At 47.0% G+C, this 11,121-nt stretch overlaps 1 protein-coding gene across 1 annotated transcript; it reads right to left on the reverse strand.

Annotated features, from left to right (window-relative positions):
- Positions 1–248: 248 nt before the first annotated feature.
- LOC142765599 (uncharacterized) lies at positions 249–6,634 on the reverse strand. Its single transcript, XM_075866852.1, has 2 exons — positions 6,477–6,634; positions 249–4,806 (listed from the first exon to the last, which is right to left on the reverse strand). Exon 2 carries the CDS (start codon positions 4,680–4,682, stop codon positions 582–584), a length of 4,101 nt encoding a protein of 1,366 aa, XP_075722967.1. The 5' UTR covers positions 4,683–4,806; positions 6,477–6,634; the 3' UTR covers positions 249–581.
- Positions 6,635–11,121: the final 4,487 nt, after the last annotated feature.

Here is an 11,121-nt window from a genome sequence, read left to right on the forward strand (position 1 = left end):
CTGCTTTTCTTTCAAAATATCAGTTCCACCTAATTCTAAGGCTGCATACATTCAAGATATTCATGGATGTCACCCGATAATATCTGGTTGTAAATGAAACAAGAACAGGTGCAGTTGAAATTGCAACGCTTCCTTTCTGAAGGTTAATTTCGTGTGATAGATTTTTAGGTCATCGAATGCTGCAATGATCTCTCCGCAAAATATTCAAGTGTCATTTTTATAGTTCAGTGTAGAAAAATTATCAGGTGTAATATTTCTGACGACTTTATTACCGACATAATGCCTGTATACTGGTCGCGTTTCACACACATGCGCAAACATTGAATAAGTGGTACAGCAGTGCAATTACGCGCGTTAAAAATGCGTTTAGTGGCCTTCAGTAACGCGAATCTACTCAGTGGAGTTCCATAACCAATAACGTGCTTCGATCACTGCGAAAACGTTCTTCACCAGTTTATAGGCGAAACACCTTAGTTACATGTAGGCCGCCCTTGTTGCATTTTGTCCAGTTCATCGACCAACATGCGCCTTCCGGATAGTATCAGTGTTGCCAACAGGAATTTTTTTACTAACAAGGATAACTAAAGGTGTGGCGGGGAGGTTCCTGACAAACTTGAGGATGGCTGTGTCGGCAAACTGGACGTATTTACGGGCATTGATGAATTTTGTGGTGATGGAGCAGCTGGAGACTGTTGTGGTGGGGATAGTGCTGCTAAGCCTGGGGGTTGTAAACCAGGCAGATTAAAGAGACTGAACAGATTCTGTGAAGATGGAATAGCCGGGGAAAGTTGTGGCTGGGAAAAGTCTGCGAAAGGTCGTGATGGTTGCGATGGGAAGCTATGTAGATTAAAGGGGTATGATAAACTCTGGGTTGACGGAACCGGCGGAGAAATTTGAGGTTGAGAGGGTATTTGTAAACCTGGAGGTTGCCGAGTTTCAAATCTAGGTGCATTAAAGGGAATCGAAGGATTCTGTGGTGATGGAGCAGCTGGAGAGAGTTGTGGTTGGGTTAGGGCTGCTGAATCTGAGGTTTGTGAACCAGGTTGAACAAAGGAACTGAACACATTTTGTGGTGAAGGAATAGCCGGTGAACGTTGTGGCTGGGAAAAGGCTGCTAAAGGTCGGGATGGTTGAGGTGGTAAGCCATGTAGATTAAAGGAGAATAATAAACTTTGGGTGGAGGGAACCGGCAGAGAAGAAGGAGGTTGAGAGGGTATTTGTAAACCTGAAGGTTGCCGAGTTTCGAATCTAGCTGCATTAAAGGAAATCGATGGATTCTGTGGTGATGAAGCAGCTGGAGACAGTTGTGGCTGGGATAGTGCTGCTAAGCCTGGGGGTTGTAAACCGGGTAGATTAAAGGGACTGAACAGATTCTGTGATGATGGAATAGCCGGAGAAAGTTGTGGCTGGGAAAAGGCTGCGAAAGGTCGGGATGGTTGCGTTGGGAAGCTATGTTGATTGAAGGGGCATGAAAAACTCTGGGGTGACGTAACCGGTGGGGAAAGCAGTGGTTCCGAGGGTATTTGTAAACCTGAAGGTCTAGGTGCATTAAAGGGAATCGATGGATTCAGTGGTGATGAAGCAGCTGGAGACAGTTGTGGCTGGGATAGTGCTGCTAAGCCTGAGGATTGTAAACTAGGTGAATTAAAGGGATTGAACACATTCTGGGGTAATGAAATAGCCGGTGAAAGTTGTGGCTCGAAAAAGGCTGCTAAAGGTCGGGATGGTTGGGGAGGGAAGCTCGGTATATTAAAAAGGAATGAAAAACTCTGTGGTGACGGAACCGGCGTAGAAAATTGAGGTTGAGAGGGTATTTGTAAACATGAAGGTTGCCGAGTTTCTAATCTAGGCACAATAAAGGGTATCGACATATTCTGGAGGGATGGAACAGCCGGAAAACTTCTTGGCAAGGAGGACGTTGCTAAGCCTGAGGGTGACGAGCTTCGTAGTCTAGGTGGATTAAAGTGAAATAATGTATTCTGGTTTGAGTAAACAGCCGAAGAAAGTTGTGGCTGGGATGGTGTTGCTGAAACTGAAGGTGGCGGTGCCGGGAAGCTAGGTGCTAAAGGAATCGACATATTCTGTGGTGGTGGAAAAGGTGGAAAAGGTTGTGGCCAGAAGGGTGCTCCTATACCTAAGGGTGGCGAAGGCAATAGTCTAGGTGCATTATTGTGGGTCGACATATTTGTCGAGGATGGAACAGGGGGAAAATCTTGCGGGTGGGATGGCGCTGAGAAATTCGAGCATGGTTGGGTTTGCAAACTCGGTGCGATAAAAGGGAACATGTTCTGGGGTATTGAAGCAACCGGAGAAGGCTGTGGCTGTGTGGGGGCTGCTAAACCAAACGACAGATGAGTTAGGGACCGTGGTGAAGAAAAAGCCGGAGAAGGCTGTGGCTGGTTGGTAGGGCTAACGCTTTGGCTTTGTATATCAGGTGGTAGAATTGTCATGGAGGACATAGAAGACGTAGCTGTTGGAAGTCGAAAAAGTGCACTACCTGGCATGTACCACGCCTGAAAGCGTGGTAGTATTGGTGACACAGATCCTAACGCTGACGCAGTCACGGGGGATTCGCCCTGGGCGTTCACGTTGCCGCCAAAAACATAAGGGGACGACGGGGATTGTGATAATCGGGGCAATAAACGTGAAGGCTGTCTACCTGCCGAGAGGTTTGACATCTGAGCATTTTGAGATGCTAGCACGTGCGGCGGCGATGGCACAGAAGTTGGTGGTGGAAACTGGATAGGCGTGGGCACATCTCGCATTTGAGCAGCTGACAGCATTGGGGAAAAAAAGGATGAAGATGCTGTTGAAGGTGCTGCCTGGTTAGGCATAGGCGCACCACGCATCTCAACAGCGGATGGCACGCATAGTCGAGGAGATGGAGGGGGTATCATAGAAGCTGGCAGTTGGAAGTTCGAGGAAAGGCCTTGAAATGGTACGTGAGATATCACCTCCGTGGCCGATTGCGAAGGCAGAGGAGAAGCAGGCAGTTGCGTGGCTTCTAGGAGGCTGTGCATCGGCAAACCTGACAGTATATGGGCTGAGTTTAGCGACCGGTTGAGAGCGGGTAATTGTTGTTGGACACTCGGAGGAGTTACAAACGCAGGCCATGACCCTGCTGCGGGAGATGGGAGTAGCGTAGACCTAGACGGTACCTGTGCCGATCTACCGATCTGCTGCATTGCAGGTGGAAATTGTGTGACAGAGGTCGAAGATGGGGTTGTCGGTGGTCGGAGCTGGGCGTTTAGTGCGAAGCCGGGTATCTGTATGTCCGAGAATGCTGGTGGCACAGCGAACGGGGATGCATTCGAGAATCCTAGCGACTGTTCACACACTTCTTTTCGCGCCTCTGTGAAGGGCAATGATCCAATGGTCCCTGCATGTCCTGCTGGAGTGGTTGTGGAGGCGCCACTAACATGTACGCCAAGTTTTGAATGACACCTAATGCACGTTAGTGAGATGCTCACTCGCCTAACTGTGGCGTCTTCTGAAATGGACCGCATCGTCACGTCGGAATCCGATAGTGACATCCTTATGACGTCATGCGCAGTCAAGCTTTCCATATGAACGTCCGGCTTTGTAACTGAGGCCCCTTCGAAATCTTGACATTTTGCTGCAACTATTGAAATTCCGGAATCTGTTGAAGAAATCATTGCCACGATGGCGTCAGACTCCGCAACGGCTTCTGTTGCACACGGTAGGAACGCTGTATTTCTGCTCGCAGTCTTGCCTAACGTCCCGCCTTTGGCTCTTGAAGTTGAATCAGCAGCACTTGTGAAACATGCCTCGCCACTGCTGAGCTGTGTCATACCTTTGAAGCTCGTGGTTGAAGTGGTCACGCGTTTGGAAGAAGCCTCACCTGTGTTGTTTTGTGTTTTGCATTTGCCTCCTGCAGTTGAGTCTGCTACACATTTGGGACACGTCTTCTTTGTGTTGTACGTCATCCTAGCTTTGCTTTCTGTTGCTGAGATGGTGGCACTTTTGTAGCAGGCCTGGTCTAGGCCGACGGCTGCGCCACTTTTGCCTCCTGTGATTGAGTCGATGTCACATTTAGATACCCTTTGAGTGTTTTCCTGCGTGTCACTTCTGCCTCTTGTGGTTGGAAACATTGCATGTTTGAAACACGCGTTGTGTCGGTGGGTATGCGTGCCACCTTTGCCTACTGCGGTAGAGGCGACAGCGTCCTTTGAAGGACTTTCCTCGCGCTTGTCGTGCCAGTGACCTTCTGTGGTTGAGCCGGCTGCACATTTGGAGGATGCTTCCTCTCTGCTATCCTGCATCTCCCCTTTGCCTCCGGTTGACGAGTCGCTTGCAGATGCCGAACACGCCTCTACTCTGTTCTCTTGTGTGCCATCTCTCCGTCCAGCGGTTGTGTCGGTTACAGCGAATTCAGCATGCCCATTGTGACAATTGAGCGAGTTAGACGAAATAGCGCCCGGCAGTTGTAGTTTACTTCGATTACCACAACAGCAGTGTGCCCCATTTGGTGCATTGCCAGCGGTCTGTTTCATCTGAATGCTCAGGTCATCCGCATCAGTGTTCACCATGCTTAACTCACTTGCGGAGGTTCTGGTCTGAATGTCGGGCTCATACATCTGTGTACCTTCCGCGGCACTTTCCGCATTCGGCATCGTCTGGAGGCCCAAACCTTCGCGACGTCGATGTGGCCTTCGCATCATTTTTATATTTTCTCACAGTTTCGACGTCCAAAGGAAAGCGGCCTGGCGGGTAGCCGCAACCACCACTTGAATTTTTTTCTGTATGTAGTCCCTTTCCTCAGCGTCGCAGTAAGCACCGGGCAGCCTGCAGAACAAAAGTTGTTACATTATTAGTCAACCTTCGTGACGTACGGACTGTGATTTTGTTGTAGTTTACTGCGTGAGGGGTTAATGCGCTTGCAGAGTTACATGCTGGCGAGATTGTGTGTAGTATAGGTTACATTATTGAGAATTGCTTGGCTATATGTCAGGCTAAACTAAGCGTGTTATTTATCTTTGCTGGGTATATCTCTGCTTACCTTCGGAATTTTTTGTTACGTCCGGCACGCATTCTGTCATCCAAATTTCTTAAGCTATTTGCAACATAGGCAGTAATACGAAATTCACTGCTTTACAAACATCAACCTATTCGTTGCTACATAAGGGTCACTAATTCTAAGTAATACAGTATGAGTACTACAGAGGATATGCCATAGCCCCGCCGGGGTGGTCTAGTGGCAAAGGTACTCGGCTGCTGACCCACAGGCCACGGGATCGAATCCCGGCTGCGGTGGCTGCATTTCCGATGGAGGTGGAAATGTTGTAGGCCCCTGTGCTCATATTTGGGTGCCCGTTAAAGAATTCCGGGTAGTCGAAATTTCCGGAGCCCTTTACTACGGCGTCTCTCATAATTTTGGGATGTTGAACCCCCCATATCAATCAGGACGTGTCATAGTCGATGGCAAAGTTGTTTCTACATATTTTATTTTTCGACAGCTCCTCTCAGCGTGTAACACTACTTACCCTCTTGAGCACAAGATTTTACTTCACACACAACTAGTCATTCCTCAAATTCCAAATAGAAGCCATAATATTGATAAATTATATCATCAACTAATCTGGAATGGCACGTCCTTCTGAATGAACGGCATTTCTTATTTTAGTGATGGACGCAAGTGATATTATTGTAGAGGGTTCACACACCTCAGAGTGAAGACTTTTACCGATTATGGTTTCTGTAGTACAACTTTATAGCAGAAAATTCATTTTGAACAAACGGGAGGTTTAAAGCTGTTTACGCGATGAGCGCCTATAAGATAATGCAAAAACACACATGTCTGCTCGAGCTGCGACGCACACACTTCAAGCTTTTTTAGACCCCTAGTATATGTTCTGTCGTAGGAACGACAAGAGTACAAACGAGGTGATTACGCAATGCACGATAAATATCTAAACTGACGTAAGTGTTTCATTCTTATAGCTAAATGATTGTCCATAACACAATCTTGTGCTGTGGTACTGGGCACATTGCTTCCTCTGGAGAGTGGAACTGAGGCTGCATGTATTACCGCATTTGATTCACGTGACAATCACGCACGCTTTTATTGGTGAGTGAAAGCTGGCGGAGTTCAATTGGAGCGGCTGACAGTTAATTTAGGCGAAAAGATTCGATGTCCCGTCGAGTGCGCAAAATGATCGGCGTTGGTGCAGGAGACGTCCCCGTGCGTCGGCGTCGACAGGAGTGATGGAAGAAGTCATCACGTGATAACGCCATCATAAGCCATCAGCCCTTCGTCACAGACCGCACGACGTCACCATGACGTCAGGGTGCCGTCACGTAACATCAGTCAGCGCATGAGATTACATAGCAGAGTTTTGTGCATATGAAGGTGCTTGTGCGTGGCCCCTTATTTTTAAATTGGTATATGCCATTCACGGAGACACCGGCGATGCCGTACGGGACGAACACAAGCAGAACTATGAGTGTCAGCTTACCAATTTTGATGAGGTTGTTTGTCGGAGCCAGGAAAGGTTTTGCGTAAGCCCCATCTAGAGTGTAGCGATGGAGGGACGGGGCTTGGTGCTGAGCTGCCCGGCGCTGGCTGGCGCGTTGCACCACCGCCGTCGATGGCTGCGGCCGCAATGTTTCTTGTTCCTGTTCGCCTTCTTCTGTGGCTTACACCCTCTGCGGGGGATCGGCCATGAAAAGAGTGGTCTTACAAACTCCTATGAAGTTTTGGACTATTGGAGGTTACACAGAAAAACATTACGAATTTTAGTATGATGTTTTGATGCTAACTGAACTGTACAAAATATAAAGCTTTTCATTATTAACAGATAAAAGTTAAATCAACACCATCATTTTTCAAGAAAACATAAACAAATACAATATAACCTATGTATGTGTTTACACTGAAGGATAATTTATAGATTAGTTTGTTAGTCTTTTGGTTTCGCTCAGTATTCTTGATCTGGTTTTCCTTCTCACACCTACGGGCGCACACCCACTGTGGAGCAGGTGCCAACAATTTAGTTGCCCTATGAAATCTTGCTGATTCGTTGCTCTGTTCTGGCTCTTACCCACTATGGAGAATGGGCATATAAGCCAACCATTCATGTAAATGCCAAAATTACGACGAAGGTTCGAAAAGAGAAAGGTGTTACTGAAAAAATGGGGTGTGATAATTTACGTGACGTAGAAAATAAATAAGTAATTTTGTAATAAAAACATTATGAATTAAAAACGATTATTCGTAAAACATGAGTACTGATTGGGTTTCAGTGAATGAGACTAGAATAATCATGAAATAATGATTATATTTTTGGTTTGAGATTGATCATTAATTGTGATAAGTCAATGAACAAGGTAACCTCATTGTGTGACCTAGAAATTATCAGAAGACTCTTCAGACAATCTTTGACTATATTCCTGTCACGCACTCAGAAAGGAAAGAATATTTAGGATAACTAGTGGTAGACCTAGTTTACCTCATAGTGACGGCAAGAAGCGGTATACCTTACGGGGCGCGCTGAAAGTTTCGAGCTGCTTGCCGTCAGTCGCTTGACATTACAATTCATCGCTGTAGCATTCATTTTTTCGCCCTTACGGCGAAATCATGGACAATAAACGCTCGACTTCCTCTGTGGTGACATGTTTAACTTTCGTGTTATAATGATTCCTAGACAGAGGAATCAGCCACGTTTTTTTATATACTCTTAGAGGTATAGTGTACAAGGAAGTAATCGATGGTCGTGATGCAACTGCCATATAACGACATAAAAAATTGGCATCAATTGTAATGAAGGCAGGGGACATGCGGCGTGACTAAGAGGAAAGAAATACTACGACGAGCGATTGCTGCCTGCTCTGCTATCCCACTGCAACGCGATTCATAGCCAATCCCCCGTAGTGGGTTGAGCCACTCCGCTTGGGTCCCACGAACTAAACAACCAACCAACCAACCTGCTGCTAGCAGCCCTTGTTGTAGGCAAACTTGTGTCTATGAGTCAGGAAAACTGCACGCAAGTTTTCCTATCACATGGGCTAATAGCAGCGTGGGTAGCCGTCACTTGTAGTAGGCTTGTTTTCACAAACGCTCCTCGACTAGAAAGTTCACCTCAAAGGATCCTTGAGGAGTGTATAACGTTACAATTTTTACAACGTGAAAAGTCTCAAGGGTCTCTTAGAGTCCAGTTTTGAGTTTAACAGCGTTTGGGAATACAGGCCGTGTTCTTCCTTTTCTATCTCGTTCTTTTTTTTTCTTTGCTCTTTGGGGTACCACTTTGAGGCAGTTATGAGCTCTGACGTGGTCAGCCTAGCTGTTAGGCCACGCATTCCCTTCGAAATATCATGTCAGATCCCGAGACTGCCTCAAAGGGTCGCCCAGCCTAGCGTAAACCAGCTGCTCGCGCACTCTACCCAGAAGTTGCCATGGGTGTATGTTTAGTGTCTTCCCGCTTATGGTCCTTCTGGTATCCGGGAGACCCGATTCGTTCCTTGTTTCTATGTGATCGCAGCTTCAAGAGTCAAAGAAGAAAAATCCTGGCATGTCTACGAAGTGAATTGTGACGAGTGGGCGAAGCTCCGGGGAGTTTATTCATTTGACCACCTATGCATCTAAATGAGTGACAACGCGTGTGTACAGTATAGGCAATGTTTTATTGAATATAACTCGCACGCATTGCTGAGCTCTTCATTCCGTTCTGCCTTCAATATTCTTGATTTGTGGTTCCTGAACTGTACAGGCAATGGTTCTCTCACGGGATCAAGCCTAAAGTTGGCAAAGGTGAGGTCTGTGCACGTTATTTATAGTTATTTGGGTCTGGTATAGGGGTGCAGTACCATACAGTATTACATTACAGTACAGTAGTTGATCCAGTACAGGGGTGAGTCTTCTAGGTACTTCGACCACGCATGAATGCTTGGTCTCTTGTTTAGGCCAGACGTGTACGTGAGCTTGCTTATCAGCTTTAGCTCTATCTGCCTGTCGGTGGCTGCGTAGTACGGAAACATTGCACCATTCTCTGAACGTCTATGGGGACGTTCACCACTCGACCTTTGATTCCGCACGGCTTCTTGCATTGCGTGAAACGCCTGAGGCTCACGAACGGGATCTGCGGAGCGATTCATCGCTGCTACCCGAGCTCTCGCCTTCGGGGTAGCTGGCTGTCTGCGCCGCCTCCGGAGTATAGCAGCTCGTTGTCGGCATTCCCGCGTTACCACTGCTTCTTAAACTATCGCCTTTGGGATATCTTGTTTTCTGCGTCGGCGTTGCATTTCATGGGCGAGAGTGCGTTCATATTTGTTTTCATCTATGGCTGGACGAGAATGTGTGGTCTGGAAAGGGCTTATTCTTCATCTTCATCAGCCACTGCACCAAGTGCTCATAATGTCTTACAGATGTGTAGTGGGTACCTGGCTTATCAGCAGAAAGACGAATGACATAGTGGCTGCATCCCTACTTCATGAATGTTACTGGTGGCTTATAGCGGGTACCGTGCATATCCTCTGCCGTGACGGACGTGTGGTAGGCATGCAGGGGGTACCTTGGGTGCACCGTGCCGGAAAAAGGACAAGCCTAGATGCTAGGGTGATTCAACTCTTAAAATATCTGTAGATCATCTCCGAAAGCTGAAATGAAAAAAAAAAACTTTATTCAGTTCTGTGGCATGAAATAGTTCATAGCGGCCCGCTTACAATTCGGGACAGATAGGCCTATATTCTTCGCCACACCGTGGGTACATTGGACTGCTCATAGTTGTGCTTCCTAATCCGGACTGCGTAGCGCAGCATCCCACTTGAACATGTAACGTCTGCGTCAACCCACCAAGCGGGGAACTACCAAAATATGTGATCTAAGCAGTCAAGTCTCAGCAAAGCGCGCAACTGTTTGACGTTTGCATTTCGCGATAGAAGTTGTGCAAGAGTGCGAGACTAGGATATGCCCTCACGGTGGAAAAGGCACTCAGCGTCAGTTACTAAGGCCTTTTCAGTTTACTGTGTGTCTGTCGAAGCTTTCGCCTCCTCAGATAAAAGTTCTCTGTGAGTTCAGTTTACGTGGCTGGCCCTGGAATAACGAGAACCTGTTTACCACTCGTTTGGGGCTTCTATTTTAGGGTGCAGCCATTTGAGTATATTCTGGGCTACTAGGAAATATATTTTATAAATTAAACCAGTGCTTTGATAAAATTTTCCACTATAAAAATATTGGTGTTGATGATGTGTGAGCCACAATGGCTTATTATTTCGCTAAGCAGTTTAAAAGTATTCACCATTAAACTAAATGTAAAATTTAGCCCGAAATTTGTTCTATCCTCGGTAATGAATATCAGCCATCGCATTGAGGCCAAGAAGAATAACGAGCGCGCCACGGGTCCTACCATACAAGTCCATCTGTAAAAGCTTGCATGTCCCATTTTAACTAGCCAAGTGTACCGCCTAGCTGAATAGCTAATTAGCCAGCCGCACGCACTCGGGTGCTATCCAGTGACGCCCTGCCGCTGTGGTCTAGGGGATAAGGTACTCGGCTGCTGACCCGCAGGTTGCGGATTCGAACCCCGGCTGCGGCACCTGCATTTTCGATGGAGGAGAAAAGGGTGTAGGCCCGTGTGCTCAGATTTCGGTGCACGTTAAAGAACCCTAGGTGTTCGAAATTTCCGGAGCACTTCATTACGGAGTCTCTCATAATCATATGGTGGTTTCAGGACGTTAATCCCCACAAATAAATTAATCTATCCGGAGATGAAGGCGAGGAAGACGCGCACTGGCCGAGCAGCGAATGTACTATCGTGAGCAATAGCAGTTCGAGCCACGACCATCTGAACACGCAAACGCGTGTTAAATAGCCCCAAACTTTGCATCGGCTGATCCGTAGCTACCGCTGTCAGAAACGCAAAGAGAAGGGAGCTGCGATTCTGCTAGCTGTTGAAACTCTGACCTTTATATCGTTGCTACAAGATGCATCTTATAGCGTATAAGTGGCTGCTAGCTGTGTTACGAGCACAGATCAACGTTCACAGCCAACAACGATGACCCATCAGGCTATAGATCTACAAAAGTATCGGCTGCGTCATAGCCGGCCGTGATGCACAGACCATGCTTTAATTATATCTAAGTGGTGTTTGCTGAGCGTTTTGTCAC

This window comes from Rhipicephalus microplus, chromosome 6 (genome assembly GCF_043290135.1).
Source record: "Rhipicephalus microplus isolate Deutch F79 chromosome 6, USDA_Rmic, whole genome shotgun sequence".
NCBI classification, from domain to species: Eukaryota; Metazoa; Arthropoda; class Arachnida; order Ixodida; family Ixodidae; genus Rhipicephalus; species Rhipicephalus microplus.

Bases quoted from the DNA above. Each gene is read 5' to 3' on its own strand.
- LOC142765599 (XM_075866852.1), bottom strand. From the start codon at position 4,682: ATGATGCGAAGGCCACATCGACGTCGCGAAGGTTTGGGCCTCCAGACG.